Source organism: Triplophysa dalaica, chromosome 11 (assembly GCF_015846415.1).
Source record: "Triplophysa dalaica isolate WHDGS20190420 chromosome 11, ASM1584641v1, whole genome shotgun sequence".
Lineage (NCBI taxonomy): Eukaryota > Metazoa > Chordata > Actinopteri > Cypriniformes > Nemacheilidae > Triplophysa > Triplophysa dalaica.
In genome coordinates, this window is record NC_079552.1 from 9,218,899 (window position 1) to 9,242,776 (window position 23,878).

At 37.8% G+C, this 23,878-nt stretch overlaps 3 protein-coding genes across 3 annotated transcripts in view; 1 reads left to right on the forward strand and 2 right to left on the reverse strand.

The window, feature by feature from the left end:
• The window catches only part of tacc2 (transforming, acidic coiled-coil containing protein 2), a 51,024-nt gene extending 40,070 nt beyond the window's left edge, over positions 1–10,954 (reverse strand). The window contains exons 1-4 of the mRNA XM_056760106.1: positions 10,752–10,954; positions 7,345–7,424; positions 5,740–5,805; positions 1,501–1,730 (exon numbers count right to left, since the gene is read on the reverse strand). Coding sequence (XP_056616084.1) covers positions 1,501–1,730; positions 5,740–5,805; positions 7,345–7,377 — 329 coding nt within the window. The 5' untranslated portion in view covers positions 7,378–7,424; positions 10,752–10,954. The remainder of the gene's footprint in view (positions 1–1,500; positions 1,731–5,739; positions 5,806–7,344; positions 7,425–10,751) is intronic.
• A 3,538-nt stretch (positions 10,955–14,492) lies between these two features.
• On the reverse strand, positions 14,493–17,868 carry nsmce4a (NSE4 homolog A, SMC5-SMC6 complex component). Its single transcript, XM_056761169.1, has 11 exons — positions 17,782–17,868; positions 17,182–17,317; positions 17,018–17,098; positions 16,795–16,925; positions 16,545–16,690; positions 16,291–16,390; positions 16,085–16,175; positions 15,901–15,995; positions 15,764–15,812; positions 15,530–15,615; positions 14,493–15,429 (listed from the first exon to the last, which is right to left on the reverse strand). Exons 2-11 carry the CDS (start codon positions 17,297–17,299, stop codon positions 15,358–15,360), a joined length of 969 nt encoding a protein of 322 aa, XP_056617147.1. The 5' UTR covers positions 17,300–17,317; positions 17,782–17,868; the 3' UTR covers positions 14,493–15,357.
• Positions 17,869–18,733: 865 nt separating this feature from the next.
• On the forward strand, positions 18,734–23,022 carry LOC130431950 (BLOC-2 complex member HPS6). The gene has a single exon (XM_056761168.1). The coding sequence runs from the start codon at positions 19,305–19,307 to the stop codon at positions 21,786–21,788; it is 2,484 nt and encodes an 827-aa protein (XP_056617146.1). The 5' UTR covers positions 18,734–19,304; the 3' UTR covers positions 21,789–23,022.
• Positions 23,023–23,878: the final 856 nt, after the last annotated feature.

The following is a 23,878-nucleotide window of genomic DNA, read 5'->3' on the forward strand; positions in this document are numbered from 1 at the left end:
CTAAAACAAGATAAATTTACTTAAATTGTGTTAAACAGTAAGAAATGTTTATTTCTTACACAACTAACGTAACTTACTAACGTAACTAACACAAAACATTCCGTTATAATATGTTTATAAATTCTCAAGTAAAAGAATCTTTGGATAAAAAGACAGAATACTGATTTGGGAAATGTATACAGAATGTACAGGCCATCTTATAAATGTTTTAATTTTTCAATTGTCCAAACATGCTATTCTTTAATGGTTTATTTCCATTTAATTTAATGAATTGTTTGGCATTGCTTGGAGATTTCTAAGACTCCTGTATGTAGTTGTTGTTTTAACTATTCCTAATTCAAAATTAAAAACTTATATAAATGATATGATAAGATAATAATATATAATAATGGATCTTTTAATCAGGTGCATTATCTTTATATAGAAAATATAGTCAGTGGAGTATATTATTACAATATTACTTGATTTTTAAGGTCTATTTTCCTTTATGTAGTGTCCAACACCAAGTTTACGTACATACGAGGTCTAAAAGCACTATTTAATTAGTTATTCTTACCTTACTTCTTGACATTCGTTTAATCCCCTCCTTTCCGCTAGCCTACTCTGATCTGATTGGTCAGATGGTCTAGTCTGCTATGATTGGTCTACAGTGAACGAGGCTCACGAGCTATACAGTGAAGAGTAAAATTTTTGCGGGTAGTCTATAGAAAAACGTAGACAGGGACTATATGTAGTGTTGTAAATGTCTGGTAAATGACTAAATGTAAATGTAACTTGGCAAACTGCTTACATTCACACACGGCAACATTACACACTGCATGAAATGTAATTTACATGACCTCGTAATATGTACTCTTTAACAACTGGCAAGGTCTTCTGTAGTCATGCCAAATGTGTATTCAGTCAAAATTTCCATTGAAATGAGTCAGACATTAATGGAAATTCACTCCGTGTTTATCCAGACAAAGTAGCCTACAAGGAAGAGAATAAAGACGAGAGAACATTCTGCATTTTGCTGTGATTGTGAAACACTAATAGAGAGTAAGGTCAAGGTGAGACAGAACTGAGTAAGTATCAGAATGATCTACTATGTAGTTTTACGTTTCAAATATGTAATTTGAAATGTATCAAATTAAAGCAGCCACCAATATAATCTGTTTTATCTTTATTTATTTTAATAAATGTTTTATCTTTCTAGAGTTCATGTCTATGCAAAATACAACTGGGTGGAAAGATTTGCATTTCAAAAGAATCAGTTATCCTGTTGAAACTTGCCCTAAAGTATCTGGTTACAATTCTAAGGTGACGTCAGTGCCGATCTTACACACGTTGCTCTACGTACATAAGCAACTAAAAAATCCAGTTTAAGCTAGTAGCTGTTCCTTGGACCAGGGTTAGCTGTACAACTTTAGACTACCGTGTTGAAAAAAACAGCATCCAACTTTCCCAGCAGGGAGTAGTTCGGAGATTCAAAAGCAGTAAAAGATGAATGATGTTTACCCAAGTGAGGTTCCCCAGGTGAGATTGAGCTCGGTGCTGAGGTCTATGCTGGGCAGCAGATCATGAGGAAACTCAAGCTCTTCTTTATCTTCCTCTTCCCGTTTACGCTCCTTGTCTTCTTCATCAGACACCTGTGGCTCCGCTGCAGCTGTGTCCGTATGGACGGGTCCGTTCTCACCACCGTTAGACTTTTCGTTATCTGGTCTCACCCTGTCAGTGTGGACTGCAGCCTGGGAAAAGCAATAAAAACTGTTTAGACTGTGGTCTGGTGCAGCAGGGCTCCGTTTTTGAATCAGCCTTTAGGTTCAGTGTTACCGAGATCAGTAAATCAACCGGCAGCATGGACCTAAAAATGTTCCCCTAACACTTAGTTGTTCAAATTATTTTATTACTTACTTTATATACTTGCACAATTACAATAATTACAATTTCTTCACAGTCACACACACATTAGTGCTCAGAGAAAACGCACCTGCCATGTCAATAAAAACTGAGCTTGACTACACACCCTGATCATTTGTCATTCAGTAGGCTACGTTTAGACAAATCTTTTACAAGTTTACGACTTATTCTCTATCCCAAACTGTGACTCAGTTCTGTTCAAACACATTTGCCTTCTTACAAGGACATAAATTAATGTGGAAACAGGTTTTACTGCTACTTTACAAATGATCTTAGATATCAGCCTTATTCAGCCAAACAGACACCTAAACACCTAATTGCAGATTAAATGTCTAGAGACACCACATGGATGATTGCATTCATTTAAATACCAAACCTCCAAAACAAGCATGAAGAAAGACAACATGTTATTGCGACACTTTATCTAAAACTACTTTAAGTTAATTGTTCTATAATTATTAAACATTTTGTCTTATGACCTCATCAGTAGACAAAGAAACTACATGTAATATTTGTGCTTGTAAAAATGACTGTCAAATGCAGGACTGAAGAGACTTAAAAGTGTGACTTAATAAAAGAATCTAAAATATACACATCACTTCAAAGACTTGATACTGGTTAAAAGTTTCAACTAGATCAGCATGAAAATGACATCACACATCGCTAGAGTCTGAGATATTCTTTTTCTTTCACTTGTGTAATAAATACTTTGTAAGGAAAAACTCCCTTAAACCCGTAAAAACACAAACACGTTGAAAGACGGTACGATTCAAAGTCGAGTCTTTTTAGAACTAAAGAGGATCATGTTTCAGGTGCTCGGGAACAAAGTTACATTAGAGGTGCATTACACAGAAACCCCTCATCCATAGATCGTTTCCATCATCTTTGAGCACTGTACACACTCTATACACACATGCATTATACTGCCCCTGCCTCGGGTTATGTGTTATATAATTCACCCAAAATCGAGCTTTCACTTCACTAATATTAACAGCATTCCCAGGCTTTTCTGAGCGCAAACATCACTCAATTCAAATCAGGCACACAGTATTAAATTAAACATCCTCTCCCAACAGCAGACAGACCAGAAGGGACGGGTTCCATTAATACGGTTTTAATTTGTTCACCAAATCAGGAATAAATGCAAGGCCTTGAAATATCAGTAATGTTTAATAGTAACAGGTGGCTGGCTGGAATGACTTTTTCCACTATTTCTATTTTCCACAAAATAACAGCAACACTTGAGAAGAAAAGTGCCTTCTCACACAGGAACAATCCCTGTGTTGTATTGCTGTATTCCTACTCTCTTCCTCACATGGATTGCAAACAAACTGAGACCTAGTACCTGCTGGACGATTCCAGAATTCTTCCATCAACCTTAAAATTTCTTTACACACTCTCGGACCGGAAAACTATGCTGTAGCTCAGTGGTAAGAGCAATGCGTTGACAACGCAAGGTTGTGGGTTCGATCCCAGAGGATTGCACATACCTATGTATAAATGTATAGGATAATGCAATGTAAGTCGCTTTGATTAAAAGCGTCTGCCAAATGCGTAAATGTAATACACATTAATATGGTGGGAGACTTCTGGTTCACTAAATGAATCTGTGACATTTACCACATTCGTGTCTTTGTACACAAGGTCAGAATGAATTGCTTTCATAAAAGCAAATAAAGTCGTTCTTTGGAACAATATCAAAGTATGATAACACAGACTATCGGATGTGGCACAAACTTGCAAAGTCCATGCCTTGAATGCATGCTGTCATTACATTCTGAAATGATGTACATTAGCCGAAGGGTTTATCTCACATTTCAAAAATGTGTAACAATACATCATTTTCAAATCTAAGGAATGTCAAAATCTCATTACGCCTTATTTGTCTTAAAGGATCATACAATATATTGTTATTACCAGGTCATTTCAAGAATATAATACTGTGCTCATTCAGTACTGTAAAACATTTCTTCACACCTTCAGTATACTATTTGTAAATAATCTTCTTTCTCACGCTAGAGTTCATGTTCCACAGTTTCCTGTTTCCTGTTTCTGCTCTGAACTTATATTGAAGACCTAAACAACATCAATGAGCACACAAGTGACTGTTAATCACATTTACTGAACTAGGTCTGTCAGTTGATCAAGTGTTTAGGCTGAAATAAGATGAGATCTACACTCCTGTAGGTCGATACGTATGATATACAGAGGCCATGCTTAAAGAAAAGTTACCCTAAACAACAGTTGTCTTTTTTTTAAAGGGTCACTGCCTTTGTCCTTTGACCTCCAGGATGAGTGGTCATGAAAAGCACACCCCATTTACCCTGGCCCTTTAACAGACCACATTGTCCTCAACTACAGTAAATCCCTGTTGTTAACTATTGTAGATCCTGCTTATGTAAGGCTACCGGTTGCCATGGAAATTCTATGAGCCCAACACTAAACTTCCAGATAGTTGTGGAATACACATACATGACAAAGTATATAAAAGCCTTAAGGTTTGACATAGTGAAATGTTTGCATGTAAAACCATTCTGCACTTATTGATGGTGTTATATATCTCCAACACCACAATCAATGATTAACAAAGTGTATAAAAATGTTGTTAAAAGCCAGTTCTTACCAAACAAAGTTCAACCCAATACTTCAATATCTTGGTGTACACGAGTACCACAGTTCACATTTTGAGCTCTGTTAAATTGTACAAAAACAACCACACTTAAAACTCAAGCCTACAGCTCAAAGAAACAACAACATGAATCACAAACTCACCTTGACTGAAAAGTCACACACATTCGCAAGAGAACTCTGCAGCTTCACAGTGCAGCACTCAAGAGAGCGTCAGCAGAGACGTGTGCGTGTTGTGGTTCAGCCGGGCAAAGACACAAACATGCCGCAACACATGCTGCTGCCGTGCCTGTGTTCCACTCTCCTCCCCAGACTCCTGACTCAGCCCCTGCACTGCTACAGATCCGTGTCCTTTCCGAGGACAACTCTGCTAGTCCCAGGAAGTGTGTATCAGCACACAACGCTTCTCCAGAGAGTCAGTAGTACAAAGGCTCACACTATGACACTCACTGGCAACTTGAGTACTGAACCCTCCCTCCCCACCAGCTAAACTCTTTCAGCCTGATGCTTCAGTCTTTTGATCCCTCCCTCGGCTCCCTCTCGGCCCCTCCCTCTGCAAATACCTCCTGCCTCTTTTATCTGCTGTTCTGTCACTTCCTGCTGTGGGATCGAGCACGGCGCACTGATGTACACAGTCCAGGTGAATGCTGGGAAATGGGCCAAAGGTCAATTTTCAAGTAGCCCACATGGGGGAATCATGTTATAGACACACTTTGGAAGTTATTGTGAACTAAAAACATACAGAATACCCTCAAAGTTGCAGGTAGGACACAGACCTGTTAAATGAGGTATTACATAACTACGTAGGGTCCCATAATAAGACTCTTCCTCAATTATAAATCTTAAGGGTAAACTGACTTGGACTTTTTAGGCATTGCATTGTAATATCTTTGTTTTTCACTGAGCACAAGCTCCTGAGCTGTAGGAAGGTTGTCATGTAGCTCGTATGATAGCGTTGCGTTGGCTAGACAAAGGTCATGTTTCCCATGGAACAAACATATATTTTTATGCTGATAAAAATATACCTTGAATTCACTGTCAGTCGCTTTGAACTAACGCATATGCCAAATTCATGCACATAAAACTTATTTGAAAACCATTCATCTGTAATTTCTGCATCATATTCTCTATTTCTGAGCATTGGATACTAAAGCAAAACCGTGCAGATACAGTTAACCTAATCACACGCATGCACCAGTCCTCCAGTACCTCTGAAAATGAATCAAACTGTGTTTCTTCTGGGGGAAATAGCACCACATTGTCTGGGGCGGCCTCCTGTGGCAGAGACAAATAGGTGCATAAAATGGGGCAGTTGTGGTGAAAGCAACCATTCTTGAAGAAATGCATGGTAGAGTTCAGACAAAGTCTGCAGTGCTGTTGTTGTTGGAACCACACCAAGAACACTTAAAGTTCACTCTGAGAACCAAGATGACATGAAAAAAAGCAATTCCATGAAAAAAGCAAAGCGCAAATGGGTAAAATAATCCCTGGATTTCAAATTGGGTAGTTTATTTGAGGTCACGTTAATTTTGACTAATTTTGCTACTAACTGTTTACAGAGTCCATTAATCAAACCATAGTTAAAAAAAATAGCCAACCATATTGCAGAAATTAAAAGTTTATTTTTGACATTTAGAAATAACCAAAACTGTCAAGCAAGATTTTTAGTACATAAAGATTTGATGTGATAGAATTAACTCACTCTCATGTCATTTCAACCCTGTGTTACTTTGCCCCAGAAAACAAAAGAAGATATTTTAAAGAACGTTGGTAAGCAAACAGCGCCGGCACCAATTCACTTCTATTGTATGGACACAAAAACAATGCAAGTGAATGGGTGCCGGTTAACAACATTCTTCAAAATATCTTCCTTTGTGTTCTGCGTAAGAAGAAAAATCACAGGTTTGAAATGACAAGAGGGGGAGTAAATGATGACAGAATTTTTTTTTAGTGAACTATCACTTTAAAAAACAATTAAATTTTAGTCTGTTCAAGAAATTAGTTCTGTTGGTGTTGTTTGGCTTCATAAGACTATAGCACATGTTATATGGATGACTTTTATTGTGCTTTTTAAAAAAAAATACTTTCATTGAGAAAGAAAGCCATTGATTGGAGTAACATATGGGAATGAGTAAACGTGATTCTACCAGTGAAAACATTTAAATCAAATGAAATAAAAATATGATTTAATGTTTTCTTCATAATGTCAGTAAAGTATTCTGTGAAAATAGAATCTCAATTTTTTTTCACATTTATTAAGACCAGTATTTATTATATTATAAAAATAAATGTGTACTCTAATATAATATAATATAATATAATATAATATAATATAATTTGCATACAGTTTTATCTTTGGCTACTTTGATCCTCCTATGCTATACAATTTACAGGGTCACAAATTTTGACAGAATTTCCATTTTTGGTAATGCTATACTTTTAAATTATGGGGAGAGCAGAATGGTTAGTATTGCAACAGTAAAACACACACACATGTGCACGCAGAACGAGTGCACATCTCACCTGCAATCTTTCAAGCCAAATTCAGACCAAATGTTTGACAACAAATTGAAAACAGATATAAAATGTGAGTACCTCTGTCTTAACCTGTGGTATCACCATCTTTTAAAAGGCAGCATGACAGTCGGTGTGGGAATGTTAACAGATGTCACCAAAAGACATAACAGCTCCAAACAAAAACTAATCAATTTAAGGCACAAATGCATGCTTGTTTAAGATGTGAACACACGCTCCACTGCGATGAAACACTGCAGTGCTAAACTATTCATCAGATCTCATCAGAAAACCTCTTACCGGCAGCTCCTGAGTGCTGATCTCATTCCCCATGTTGTTGCTGTAAAGTGACCCCTTCACATCAGACCACCAACGGCAGGCTGAGGGACCAGATAGCGGACACCGTCAAGGGTTTATAAACAATTTCTACACCAGACATAAAGAGAAACGCTGAGCTTTGAGCAAAACTGGGAGTGAAATATGTAAGTATGTGTCATGTGTTGAGATTAAGAGGCTCTGGTGAAAGCAGAACAAAGTGCAGAGCTGCTGTCCGGTTAAACAGCTTCTTAATTCTCAGGGTGGTGAGAACAATCTCACATTTACCAACCATGCCTTTCAAACAAGCATTACTAATCCTGTGTTCATAGATATCACTTGATAGCTACAGTTAAGCATACTTTATAGTCAGTTAAATCGAAGAAGCCAGTGGAAAATCAGCAGGGAAAACTTCCACGTGCCACATTAATAAAGTCATGTTTTCAGACCCACTGCACATCTGACTTGAGCTCCTTAATGCATACAAATTTGTGTCTTATTATTTTATGAAAAAAGCCCTTTTATGAGACTAGCAGACATCTGGTCATAACAACCTTCAGGAGCATCACAAGCTTATTATAAACGTAAATCAGCATCCTGCAGCATTTCGGACACACTGCTGGTCTGGAGCCAGAGGATAGCTCCCGGGAACATCACACAACCGCAACTACAACAGGCGAAACCCAGCACTGATGATCTCATCTGCCCTGTGTGATCATTAAATCCAATCAGTAGATTTATTGAAGAGAACACATATATAAAATTAAACGCATTTGTACACAACTGACAGCATCTTACCAGCTTTTTAAGACTGGAACTTAACGTCACGGAGCAAGTCGGGAGTCTTTTGATGCATTAGCTGTGTCAGTAGGTTAATCCGGTGCTCTGGTAAACTCATCATTGGACAGATTGTGTGAGAAGGTGTTTGTGACTGTGACTGCCTATGTCTCCCTCTGCTGTGAGAAATCCTAGTGCATTTAAAATATATATATATGTGACCCTGAACAACAAAAACGTCTTAAGTAGCACAAAAAAATCTTTTGTTATCGGCAAAAATACATGGTATGGGAAAAAATACAGATTTTTCTTTAATGCAAAAATTCATTAGGATATTATGTAAAGATCATGTTCCAAGAAGATATTTTATACATTTCCAATAGTAAATGTATAAAAACTTTATTTTTGTGACTGGATGGCCTGCTACATTGCCTCAGATTAACAACTTCAAAGGTGGTTGTCTCAATGATTTGCTTTTTTTGCCCCCTCAGATTCAGGCTTTGTAAACAGTTGTTGTTCCACCAGATATTGTCTTATCCTAAACAAACCGTACATCAAAAGAAACCGTATTGTTTCAGCTTTCATATAATGTAAAAATCTCAATTTCGATAAATTGACCCTTAAGACTAGTTTTGTCCTTCAGGGTCAAATATGTTCAAATTTAATAAATGATCACTGATCATTTGTGATCAATGCGAAAACTATGGTGGTTTTTCTATTATAGTATTGAGTTTTCTTATATAAAATGATACATTTAGTAAGTTATAGGTTTCATGTATTCTGAAATAATATCGGGCATGGGCCTCATGTATAAGTTTGAGCTCTTGAACACCTGCATGAACAACAAATATCTTATCTTCACTGCACGTACACCACACATAATTTTTAATAAAGAAGTTTGGTTCGTCGCATAGTGCCAAGGACGCTGGGTATCGCTAAACACTGAGCTCATATTTAATAAAAGCAAGGTTAAATCATGTATCGTCCGAAACCCCCGGAAAAGTGTCAAGATAAAGAGGCACATGTTTTTGAGAAGCGCTCGCTACTATTAAATCTTAATATGGTAGGCCGGAACTACAAGGGTAGCGAGCGCAGAGGGATGGGCTAATGAAAAGGTGATATCATATGAAAACTGATTGGTAGAAGTTGATGTCAGCTAAAACATGATTGGTTTAAACTGTGATACAAATTTGGGAACAATGTATAAAAGATGGAGTCAGATGTGTATTCGTTGGGCATCTTCAGATGAACTCTGTATGTCCCTCTTTGACTTGTTTGAACTAATTCAAGTTTGAAACCTTTGAAACTTGGCTTCTTGGTCTTTGTGATTTCTCTCAACATTTGATGATCGTGTCATGCCAAACATGTGTGACTTTCTTCTTCGGAACATATTGAGAACATAATTCTTCAGAAGATATTTTGAAGGATGTTGGCAATCAAACAACACCCGACTGACCTCCATTGTTTGGACCCAAACCGAGACATTTCTCAAAATATCTTCAACAGAGGAAATGGTCATATAATGGTTTAGAATGACATGAGAGTGAATAATGACAAACATTTTATTTTTGACTAAACGATCCCGATTATAACGTCTATTAAACGTTTCTTACATTTTGAGTACATTGTTGAATCTACCACAATGTTATTGGGAAAATGTAATAAAACCAAATCTGATCAGAGCGCTATGGAGGTTTTTGGTGAAGGACCACAAAAGGACAATTAAAATAAATAACAAAATAGAGGTATGCATTAACGTCACTCTCCCACGTGAACAGCTTCTCTTCAATACTAGAAACATAAAAAATTGCAACCTACATTATTAAAAACCCTTGTCTCACATAATCCATAGAAAGAAAGACATGAAAGATCATCACGTAGCATATCCAGATCACAGAACTACAAATAACTAGAACTACAAACAATAAACAGACTAGGCAATATACGACTGCCACTCAAGTGTATATGTGCCCATGTGACTTTAGGATGATTAGCGCCTGCTGTACATTTTAGACCAAACCTGAATATGAAACGTGTTATAAATAGATCCTGTCTGTCACTTGTTATTTAAGGGCTTCCCATAAAGCCATGAGTCATGTGCATCAGTTTCCCTTCTAAACAAACAGCGCTGTATATCTAGACAACAACTTCCATGCAGGTAACACACTGAAGAGTTCAGTTTTGATTAGCGTCTCTCAAAAGCCTGTAAGAGAAACAACCAATCAAAAATTACTGCCTTAACTGAATTTGGAGACATTTCAGCCCTGTTTGTGTGTATTTTGTGCAAGAATCTCTTCTAAATACCGGACCCAAGAAACATGTTCTCAGTTATCATACCATATTATTGAAATAAATAATTATTCCTCAAAGTAATTAAACATCATTAACATTATTTAAACATGCCTGAAATTACTTTAAAGTGTTAAATGCCTTTTGAATTACTGGTGACATGGGAACATTCCTTGGGCGGACTAATAATAACTAGATATAATGTTCCAATAGGGTATGATATTTACCATGTTTTCTTTCAGTTTAACACCATTTAACTTGTGCCCCAAGCCACATAAAAACAAACTTAAATCAAATCAACTGCCGGAATCAATGCACACACTCACCTATCTCACAGAGGCATGAGCAGTTTATTTATCCATGTCCACTGTTACACGGTTACATTGAGCTTTAGATTTTGTCCATAACTGCAACACCATAGCACGGCAAACAAACTCTCCTGAGTCGAATGGCACACTGCGTTGTTATATCTTTACAAAGCTCTGAGCAGGACAGGCAGACAGGTCAAAAACAGAGGGGGGGTTGAAGCACTGGGTTGACAGGGAGACCATTGCGGGGGGTTTGCAATGATTCTGACAAGACAGAGATGACAGAGTCAGCTGGACTGTGCAGGCTCCTGGTTACATTTGTAAACAAACACAATCTCATAAGCCTGTCAACACACTCATGTACTTTGCAAAACATGGACATAAAACAATTTAGCAGCAACGTAATTTAAGAAGTTTTGAATTATTTTCACTAAACTTTACATTACATAAAAACTACAGTTACGCAGTATACTATACATTTGTTTTTTCTGCTACCTCTTTAGCAATTTGCACTCTTCCATACGCTTGAAAACAGCATACATGCATTTCACTTTTAAAAGATTCACTTACAATATGCCATAAAATACACAAAACTATAACATAGGAAGGAAGAACTAAGACACTGTATAATGTGAAATGTATAATGACTGTAGTGTATGACATTATGATGAAGCATTAGGATTGGAGTGTCACAATATACAAGTGATCGTCAATTACCGTGATATTATAACCATGATTATCGATGTGGTGTTAATTCCACACATATGTGACCCTGGACAACAAACCCTTACAAAAAGTCTTTTTTCGAAATTGAGATTTTTGCATAATCTGAAATCTTGATAAAAAGCTTTCTATTGATGTATGAGTTGTTAGAATAGGACAATGTCTGGCTGAGATACAACCGTTTAAAACTCAGGATTCTGAGAGTTCAAAAGTACAAAATATTGAGAAAATTGCCTTTGAATTTGTTAATCGGAGGCACTGTAGCAGGCCATCCACTCACAAAAATAAAGTTTTTATATATTTAAGGTAGGAAATTAAAAAAATATCTGCATAGAACATGATCTGTACATAATATACTAATGACCTTTGGGATAAAAAAAACAATAATTTTGACCCATACAATGTATTTTTGTCTTTTACATTTTTTTGTCTTTAAAAGATTTCCCGTGCTACTTAAGACATCTAGTCATCTAGGGTCTCATATTATGATATTGTAAATAATTGAGCAAACGTTTAAAGTTCTCCCTTAAAGAGCCACAACTCTCTCACTAATCCTTACACACAAATTTGTATTGATATTTATTATGTTCAAAAAGTAGAAAACACTAAATAATTCAAATTAAAGTGAATGATAGCATTAAAAAAAACATAAGGACAGACACCGTGAAAAATACCTGCACCAGACATCCAATAACCACGTGAGGTGAACATGTGATATCGTGACAGCCCTAAATAGGACAGTGACCACCTCTCTCTGAACAACTATGCATTTACCTGGGGATAATTCATAATAATACAAACATAAATTAGATCCACTGATGCCAAATAGGATCAGCAGTTAACTCTCCTTGAATGCTTCAATTCGCTCGTGCCCCTTTTCATTTACTGAAAACTCAGTTCGACTGTTGTCATGCTGCCTAAAAACATTTAACGTTACTGGCTACTATTTATTCACGTCTATCATTTCCAACCTCCTTTTCCGCTGTACAGAAACTGTCAGCTACTGCCCCTCCCCCTTCTTTTTCCTTCCATTCCCTTTTCTTTTCCCTCTTTTCATCTCTCGAGCTCCGAGCACTCCCGTACAAGAGACTACCAAAATAACACGCTTCTTCCTTTCATATCCCCCTGACGTCAGTCCATCCAACACAAATAGTGCCCCTCATCCTACTTCGGTCCGCACAGGCAACCATAAAACCAGCGCAGATCTCCTTCCCACCCACTGCATCTCCTCTCAGTAGATCTCATTGTGCCCTTTTAGCTGCAATATCTGCGAGATGCACAGCGGCGTTACCTGGCTGCGAGCGACTCCAATGCAGTTTCCCATCCTGTAGTCCATGTCCTCCTGAGGAGACGTGACAGAGGCACTACAAGGCTTGCAGAAATAGTCTCTCCAGAATTGCATCGCCACTACAGAGACACTGCATCACTGATCAATTCAGGCAGAGCGCGAGAGAGTGAGCCCAAGAGTGCAGGGAAAAACTTGTGTGTGCGTGAATAAGCCTCATCTACTGCAATGCCCTGGGTGTGTATGTGACATACATGCTCCTGGTCTGTTGCATAACAATGCAATTATACAAATAGCAGTTCAAGAAAGCAAGAAGGCTGTATGTTTCAGTTCGGTAGTGATGCAAAGACATGCAGCACAGTAAGGTGGTCAGAAAATCCTCTCTTATCGACCGCAAGTGTCAGACTCACACGTGCAAGAGGAGGAGGGAAAATGCAGAGCTAGAATAAAGACGTATAACTAAGAATATCTGCTGGTTTAAAAGAGAAACAGCTGCAGGCTGGAGGATGTTTTGTGCAGTATGAAAAGTAATGCAGCCATCCAACCGAATTGGGAAAGGCAAAGAAATTTCACAAAATAAAAGTAATTCATCCTGACACATTAATAAACAAAAAACAATACATTTGGCTAATATCTACCAAAGTGAAAATTCTAAAGAGTTCAGTTAAATTCATCTACAATTCAAGCGGGGGGAATTGTTTAAGACTGATATAGGAAAAGATATACAGTAGCTGTGTCCGTAAAAGAATATCAAATGTTTAAGTGTTCAATAGAGGTACTGCCATGCTTTGTAGAATAAGTACAAACATTTGAAGAAACATCTGACAATAACTTTCGGAAATAACATTAACACAGCGCCAATCCAAGCAGATGTTGTCTTTATATGTTTGCATAATAAATTATAGTTCTAGTATACCGTAACTATCACCTCAGCAGGATAAAACGCGGACAGCAACTCTCTCCCTTATTTGCATAAAACATCACCCACCCTGTTTAACTTGGTAAATTTAAAACAAAACAAACCAGCAGATAACAAATCTACAAACACTGATATCCTTACACTAACCACTGACCTGAGAGGAGACTTCCACCCATACAGCATTGGCAAAGAGAGAAGTGAGATGATAGTGGTGTAAGAAGGATATCCTTCCAAAGGCTTCAGATGTCTGTGGGATCAAACTACAGAGCAGTTAATCCAAACTTGGACCAATCTGTGAGCATACAGACATATGGCCACAGCGAAGAGCACAGGGATACTTGCACTCCACAGTATATGACCTATTTAGACACAGTATCATTAACATACTCGATATGAATTTGTATGAAGCTAAAAAATACAAGGCAAAACAAATATGATTATTTTAAAGCATTATACACATATAATATACACAAAGATCCTATAATTTCTGTAGTGCAATATTAGTACATCGATGAACAAACTAATATTGACTCAGCATAAGAAGTTGCTACAGTACAGTTTTCCACATCATACTTTATACTGTACTTTCACAAATTATTAAAATTGATTTTTTTTAAACCACAATAATAATAATGTGTCTGTCAAACTTTGCACACAACCATTTAACACAATATCCCCCCTTCATAAAAAAGCAACTTTTAAATGTGAGACATACATAAACAGAAAATTATTTGTGCAGCTTCACAAAACAACCACTTTTTTACACAAATTTTATTAACTGCATTCGTCTCTCTCCATCATTTACCCTTTTACCCAAGTTACCGCAAACATTTATTGTTTATTGTGAAATATGAATGTATTACTATTTATAACTATTACAATGCATAACAATCAACACACATTTGCTGTCAAACTAGCTGGACCTTACCTTTATTTAGACATAACCTTATCTTTTTATTTAACATATATATATTTTTTTAAATTGGGTGTTTTCCTGATTGATAAATTTGATTTATAGCATTTTATTTACAAATAGAAAATCACACCATTCATTTCAAAAATACAATACATGACTGACCACTAGATGGTGCTATTTACATGTATTCTACATGCATTTACAGACAAAGAAAGTCAGCATATTTACATACTAGATTTTAGTACAAAGACTTATGATTTGCATAGGGAAATCCAAACAGAACTGCATTACTAGAAATACCGTGAACAAGCAATCTCTTTATCGAGGTCAAAAGTCCAGTTTGATAAATTAAAACGAAACATCTGATTTGATAACAGGGAAATATGCTTTTTGATAGATTAAACTAACTCTCAAACTGTGGCTAGAAGGGTGTGTGAAGAGTTTTGACTTTCAAAAGAGATACAAAATTTGCATAAAGGCTTACAGTGCATGCTTGAAAAAGGTAATCTAGGAAATTTCTGCATTTTTGTTCATACTATATTGGAATTGTTATGGAAAAAATGACCAAAAGACGCCAGTGATTGAGAGCTCTTTCGTCTTGTATTTCAACACTGCCAAGTTCACTTGACATTTATTGCTTAAGACACACTTATTACAAATGATACACAATTCAAAAATATCACTTTAAAATTAAAATCTTAAACATTAAAAAAACATTTGACTTTATAAACAACTTTTCAAACATTGTAGGAGTTGTTGCATATTTACACTTGTTTCCTACTTAGCTTTCCTGTGACAATGTTTTTGGAGCTGGAATCAAAGCTTCCTTAATATCAAATGCTTCAATTATTTCCTTCAAATAAAAGATAAGAGATATCGGTCAGTCATTTAATATTAAATACTACTGCTGTAATAGTGCGAATGTATACCAAACACGGTCATTATGTGCTCACCTTCCAGCTCGCTTGACTGATGGAGATGACACACTGATTACGGTCAGCTGCTCCACCGGTCTCTATCTCACCTTCTTCTACTGGACCTATAACATAACATAAATTAAAGGGATACTTCACCCAAAATTGAAAATGATTTTTTGGATTGATTTTCTTTTTGGATGGAGTATCCCATTAAATACTATCTGCAAGTGAATTTAACCAAACACAACCTAAATGATGACTTGATTTTACCTATACAAGGAAGTCCCTCCTTATCCAAGCTGATCTTTGCCAGACCATCCTTTCAGAGTTCAAAAAGAATAGAACATTAATATTTTATTGTGTGACCCATATTGAATCTTAAACAGCTGCAATAGATTCTGACTCACCCTTATGAGAAAAGAGGTGTGAAAGATGTTCTCTACGGTCCGTGAGAAGGAGCTAGGGTCAATGACGAACTCATAATATGAAATAGGTTCCTCAGCTGCTCCGGAAAAGGTTTATGAATTAGGATTTTAAACAAAACAAATGATGCATAATTTATTTAAACAATTTGTTGTACAATATGCTTACGGTCATCTGCAAAGTATTTTTGCAGACATGCAAGAATCCTTTCCACCTCCTTCTCTGTAGCTTCTTGCTGTGATTCTTCCATTTTCTTAAGCTGCAAGATATTTTTATATGATTTCATACATGGATTGCTATATAAAAGCAACAGGTCAAATGAACAAGGTGGAAAACTGAAAAGACAGTTGGTCCTTGCATTATAATGTGCACACCTGAGTGGGCATAATTCGTTTTGCCTCTTTGCTGGGTGCCTTCCTCTGCCTTTCCACTCGCTGACGTGGTGGAGGAGGCTCTGCCAAAAATGAGCCCAACCTTTAATTGAAACAAACGTATTTTAGTTATGATTTTTGTGAAGCTAGGTAAACAAACCTCATATTTATATACGGCAGTATACATTTATGATTATGTATTGTTATACAGGTTACACTACTCTTGAACATACTCAATCCCAATCTTAAATACTCACATGTAGTGGAATGATGGGGCGGTTTTGAAGCAGACTTCAGATCTTTTTGCAAGCTTCTGCCAGGCATCTTGTGGTAAAAATCCATTCAAATGTCCATCCTGATCATCATCATCCTCCTCCAAACGATTCAGACCCATGAAGGACAACTAGAATGGTCATCAAAGAAAAGCATGTGTAAGAATAATAATAAACAATCTTCATTTTATGTTTCGAGGCAGAATACAAGATACTGTCTTCAAGAGTACCATACCAGATGTTCTGCAAATGCACTGGGGTCAAATGCAGAGCCTTCGGCATGTAGTTGACTGGCTTTCTCTTTTCCTAGATCAGTGGCAAGAACCAGGAGCTGAGCGTCCAGTGCTGCTTCACGAGCCTGCTTAACTGACAGCAGAAGATGCACATAAACCCATCACACATAGTGGTCTATGTTTGTACGGTTAGAGGTTTGGTAAATAATTTATCCGATATATTACCACTGGCAAAAAGTCTGTTGGCCTCCTCTAAAACATCGATGAGTTTATTGTTAGCGGGGTTCAACATATCCTCACGGTTTTCTATGAAGAAAGACAATGTTTTTTAAGTATACACCATTTTTAAACCAAATGATAATTCTGAAAGGGACATGTCTAGTACTCACGTTGGACAGAATTGATGAGATCCCTGTACTTGCTTCTGATCTCTCTTCTGCGTGCTGGATCATCCTCTTCGTCACTAACTCCCGAGGGACCGCCGCCAATCTCATCTTCATCACCCATGTCTAAAGCTCTAGAAGACTACAGCACAGAAAAACATAGTACTATACGGTAGCATACAAGAGCACATAGTGTAGCATAACAGTTTCAAATAAAACAGTAAACAATAGCGGAGTGTAGCACAAAACAGCGCATTAACCTTTATGACAGTAAGGTTACTCTTCCTGATGATCACAAGACAGCAAAGTCAACATAACTGCTACACAACGTAACAAACAGACTTTCTAAATAGGCTTGCTAACAAGACAGTTATAGCGTGTATTTATTCAATTTGTATAAACATATAAGTTAACTTAGCTACGAAAAGCCTTTGTGTTTATTTGTGACGAGTGATGATGGTTATGCTCGTTATTTACTGCATCTAATAACGCGATCAAACACAACAACAGAGTCAGAAAGAAAGCGATCAGCACTAATGTAAGATTACTGCAAATTGCGATGAATTTTGAGATTTAAGAAACTTCACTAATGTTCAGAATGCTTACCTAACATTTGCATCCACAAAAGTTCGCGGGAATCTAAGGAAGTGCACTAACGCGTGACGTCACTTCCGGATTCTTTCAAACGCGTGACGTAAAGAAACAAATCATAAAATGTTTTTATCATAACTTTATATAATATACTTGTGAACAAAATACGTAGAATATATAATTACAGTTACATAAAAATTCTATTTAAAATTGTATTTATTTACTTTCTTTTATTAGAACGTAAACATTTGGAGGCATTTTGGAGAAGGCGATAAGTGATCATAACGTGAAATATATGAATGATTTTTATACTGTATAAAATTATAATGTAAGGTTACGGTTGTATACTTTAATAAGTTTTGCTCCTGTTTTGCCTTACTTGTTGTGTTTTGGTGTATTTCGAAAAAACACGAAAAAGTATCATTTAAAACACATAGAGGAGAGGATGGACAGAGAAAACAATGGCGTATACTTGAGTAAGTTATGCTCTTCTTGTTTTGCCTAATGGTTGTGTTTTGATATATTAAAAAAAAGATCATTATACATTTAGGCAGCAGACGCTTTTATCCAACGCGACTTAAATTGCTTTATTCTATACATTTTACATAGGTATTTGCAATCCCCTGGGCTCGAACCCACAACCTTGCTCTTACCACTGAGCTACAGAAAAACTTTATAAACACATAGAGGAGAGGATGAACAGAGAAAACAATGGTGTATACTTGAATAAGTTCTGCTCTTCTTGTTTTGCCTACTGGTTGTGTTTTGATATATCTTAAAAAAAAAGATCATTATACATTTATACTTAGCAGACGCTTTTATCCAAAGCGATTTAAATTGTTTTATCCTATACATTTTACATAGGTATTTGCAATCCCCTGGGATCGAACCCACAACCTTGCGTTTTTAATGCAATGCTCTTACCACAGAAAAACTTTATAAACATATAGAGTAGGCTAGAGGATGAACAGAGAAAACAAGGTTGTATAATTTAATAAAGTCTGCTCTTCTTGTTTTGCCTTACTGGTTTTGTTTTTTATATATTTTGAAACAAACGTCATTTAAAACACGTAAATTAGAGGAGAGGATGAACAGAGAACACATAAACAGATTATGTAAATTCATTGTGCGATAGAGCAGGGAGAGCTTTTAAACTCCTCCTAAAAACATCGCATAGGGTACGTTTCAAACGTCATTAAGCTCCCTACCTAGACAGCACATCTGGGTGGCGCACGCGCGAGCCTTTGGATCCAAAAATGCTGTCTAGACAGCGAATCGTTGGGTTTAGGCACAACCACATTGTCCGGAAATGAACAAACTCGTGATGTCAGGAGGAGTGGGAGAGAGTCAGCACAAGTGAAACCAACGTCTATTTTACAGCTTTAGCGGATTATACAGTTATAACATTTGCGATCATGAAGTTATTACGTGAGATGAATGTTGTGTGCGCTTCTAGGCTGCGGACGATCAGTTGTCCAAACTGAAAGCGTTTTAACGCGTGCGCTTCCTATATCACGTTGACGCGTATTTCAGCAAACATGACACGACTCGAATTGGAACAAGTTACCGATTTCGGCGATTTCACGAAAGGAAACGATTTAAAGGAGTTTTTAAAGCAGACGTACTCCAGCTGCCTGTCAGATGTTCGTCTGAGTCCGGATGGACGTCACATTCATGTTATCGTGCGTCAGCCCAGAAGTGGTCTTATGACATATGACAAAAATCAGAGACCCCATCTCATGCAATGTCAGAAGCTCGCTGATCTAACGGTGACGCGCAATGTACCGATCGTGGATGTGATCTATGTGTCACAGAGCAAAGCAGAAGACGGGTCTTGTGTCCTTGGGATCTTTTTTGAAAACGGAAAAGCAGAATTCTGGAAATTCCTGGAGTCTAGACCAGGATGGCATTTACTGCAGACTGTGGATCTGTGTAACAGCCCTACAGCAAAAGTAGTGTCTGTTTGCATTTGTCTGAATTTCATTGTGTGGTGTGAGGAAAGACCCCTGTCAGATAGTTCTGGTGATGCCTGCAACAACTTCAGATACTGTGTCTGCATGAGGACTTTAGAAGTGAATGAAGGGGGTGTCAGTTTGGGGAGTGTGAAAATTGCATTGCACCATAATCCCCGATACACGACCATCGCTTCTGGGGATTTGGTGTATCTTCTGCCTGTAACCGACAACTCTCCCGTCAATGTTTTTAAAGTCTTCCTAGCGTTGTCTCCTGAACATGACACTTTTAAAGTCCACAGTACCTGTAGTAGTTCCCTTCTCATGAAAAGTTCAAAGAAGGAATCAGATTTTACGAGACTGGTTACAGACTGCGTTGGCATTCTCTCCACTATAAATCCTCCTGATATCTGTGGAGTCTCACCTGCTGGATATGGAGATCTCCTCCTACTTCTCAGCACTGGATGGGTGTGCGTTATAAAGAGAGACGGCGGTCTGTGGAAAATATACAAACTGCCTGACAATTGCCTCGGCAGTGGTGACACGGAAAATAGCCTTAATGTATATAAAGAAATCCTGGCACTAACAGTAAAAAGGACCCTCTTCTTGATAGATACTAAATGTGGTCTGGAATTAGAGAGAATAAGTCTGAAATGGGAGGGTCGTCTCTTTGTGAACAATTTGGACACTCAGTCTCCACAAATCCTTTCAGAGACAGGATTATTTAAAATTACACATAAAGAACTGGATGCTAAAGCGAGGTCAATACCCGTTGACTCAAGCACTCTCTTAGTCGAGGCTGTGTTTGAAGAGGCATGTAAATATTACCAGCAAAGAAGTCTTAGCAGTACACAGCTCACAGTGGAAAAGCTCAAAATAGGTGGGATGTTTCAGGCCCCCATATCACTGGCTGCCATCCTCGGCGACTACCTTAACAACCAAAACAGCAAAACCTCTGAGAAAAAATCCTCGGGTCAAGAGAGGTTGATGAACTCGCTCGAATCTGAACTTAAGAGCCTTGTTTCGCTAGAGGACATCAAAACGTCGATGTTAAAGGCTTCTGAGAAGGATCTAGAAAGCGACTGTGAAAACCTAGTGCAGCAGGAAATTTGCAGGCTGCTCAGCGCTGAACTCGACAAGGAAAACCTTCAATACCTGAACAGCATCTTCCATCTCTTTCCCGCCGAGTCCTGGCATGCCATGCAGGCCGCCCTCCAGCTGAGGTGCAACGGTGAGGGTTCTTTATCCTCCAAAGCATCTGCTGAATTATGGAAGATTATCCTCAGCCCGGTCCAGCCAACAGCAAACTTCGCTCACTGCAACGGTCAACAGAAACACACCAACGCTGTGCTTCCTGTCTTTGAGCTCCTGTGCCACTCCATCTTCAAATTCCAACCTGACTGGTTGCCCAGGTTTCTCGAGCTGGCACTACAGCAGGTTGGCGCATCCTCCACCTCTTCGTGGAATTTCGGTGGGAAAGAGAGCTCTGAAAGCATTCCGCTGTATAAACGGGCTTTGGCGGTGCTCCCGAGCAAAGGTGCTCATCAACACCTGGAAGTCGAGCTGCTCTTGTGCAGTCAGCGGCCTAATGCGATAATGCAAGCTTTGAGAATTCTCATTGAACTGGGACAGTGGGAACGTGTGACACAGGTAGCCGAGACGTTTTGTCGCCAGAGCCCGCTTCTGAACAAAGAGATCTTCAGCGCTTTGCTGTTTGAAGTGTCCCAGCATAGGGATCTAGACCCTTATTTGGATCTGTTGTGGACTCTGTGCCCAGACGACATGAGCGTTACTAGCATACTCAATATGGTATTGAAAAATCTGCCAACTTCCACACAGAACTCGGGACCTTTTGAGGCTGAGGGCAGCCAGATCACCATAGGGCTGTTGAAACCACTGCTTAGAAAAGTTCTCCAAAGGGAGACCAAACCTAGTCACGGGTATGCGGACATCCTCCAGTCACCCACCCGCCCTCCGCCCACCCCTCCACGGCAGGCAAAGGGAGTTGGTGCTGAGCTGGACCGTGCTCTACCTGGAACCCAAATGACATCTCAAGCCGGAATGCTCTGACTTTTCCATTTTAAAAATCATTCGCTTGTCCTTCCCATAAAGATAGGAGACCTATTTAGGAATACTAATTTCCCAAATATTAAGAAATATTTACTGTGCATGTTTACTGACTTACAGGTCTGTACTGGATCAGACAATATTTTGTTAACTATTCAAATTGTAAAGTATGTACTTGTGATATTATCCCTAATATTAAATGTAATATATTAGTTTTTCGTTTGTACAACGGTTGTTTTTAACATTTATTTGGTTTACTGCATTTCATCTTACATGTGTTTGGCATATGGACAGGTTTTTTATGCTTTCCTCTTAACCTGTATTTCTCTTTTCAAACTTCCAGACATGTCGGTTTTAGGAATCGTCAAATGGAGGCATGTTATCACCCTGATTGTATGACTTAACATTTCATTTCATGTTCCAGCTAATTTATTTTACCCACCCCTGGGCACCATGATGTCTTTTGCTGAGTTGACACTACAGTTCGTTGTCATGTGTTGTAATTATTTAAATCACACGTGAAAGATGTATCACACCTATAAAAAGGTACGCAGGAAATGTACAGTATTATATAATGTAATATGCATGCTGATGCATTGGGCTGCTTAGACGGGATCGACGTGTTAAATGCTTGAGGATTGCTCTTTACCCTTTGCTCTTATTCTATTAAAGAGCATTTAATGTTGTAAACCGCAATCAAATGTAACTCTGTACTTCTGCTCTTCAGATACTCAGATCTGTTTCTGGCACATTTAAATGAGGATGAATTGTTAAAAAAAAGTGAAGTAAAGTGAAACATTTCTGTTATCAGTTCCCTGATATTGACGGTTACAAGTAAACAATTTTTTTATGGTTGTTTGGTAAGATAGGGGATTTCAGAGGTTCATAACATCTGGAATGTGAAGTCACTAGACCTTTGGAGCCCCACCTACTGCATTCCTACAGGGCTAAGCTGCACCAACAGCTCTGCTTTAAATCGAATTGAACTAATTTCTATTATGCAGTGAATTACAGTGACACACTGGAATGACTCATGTTGGCTTGAATTGGCTCGGCACAGCTAATTGTATTTGAGAACCACAAAACCTTAAAGTTACACACATTTTCTTTACTGTGCAAACCGTATGATTATCCAAAACCATGTTGTGATTGAAATATCAAAGGACCTCTTTGTAGACTTCACGATCTAAAGAAACTAAAACACTGAAAACAGGCATACTATGTCACATTGTTTTAAGGTTATTAAAAAATACCTTTTTGACATACACAAGTCTGAGTTGTCTTAATTGTGAACCTTTTGCATGCATTGTGAGAAATCAATATCATTTATGTGTTGGTTAGATTATTTCAGGAGTAGACTAATTGGATGGATATCCTTTAGTTTAGCTTTCCTGTAGCTCAGTGGTAATTGTATGGCGCTAATAACGCCAAGGTCATGGGTTTGATTCCACATACTTGGAAACAAATGTATAGGATAATGCAATGTAAGACACTTTGGATAAAAGGGTCTTCCAAATGAATAAATGTAGAATGTAAATAGATAGTCACAATACTCTGGCATTTCCTAATCCAAATAACAGGTCTTAAAGTGATAGTTTACCCAAAAAGGAAAATTCTGTCATCATTTACTCACCCTCAGATGGTTCCAGACATGTATACATTTCTTTGTTCTGCCCAAAACAAAGGAAGATATTTGGAAGAATGTTGTTAACCAAACCGATCTCATCCCCCAATTACTGCCATAGGGGAAATAAATACTACGGGAGTCAATGGGGGATGAGATCTGTTAGGTTACTGACATTCTTCTGATGACAGCATTTTTATTTTTGGGTGAACTATCCCTTTAAGGCACTCTTAAGAAATACTTACCCTTTTCATGCTGTACATCACTCAAGCTTAATTATGTTACCCTCTGAATCCATAACATTTTCCTCAAAGTATGTCAAAGACTACTGAATAAAGTCTCTGTTGTGTGTATTAAGTGTAAGCAGCACAGATATGTATGGAATGTTTGTTCCACTACTGCCTCCACTAGTGAAGTTTATTCTGACTGACATATGGCTGTAATGGCAGTTGCGCCATGAGACCACAGT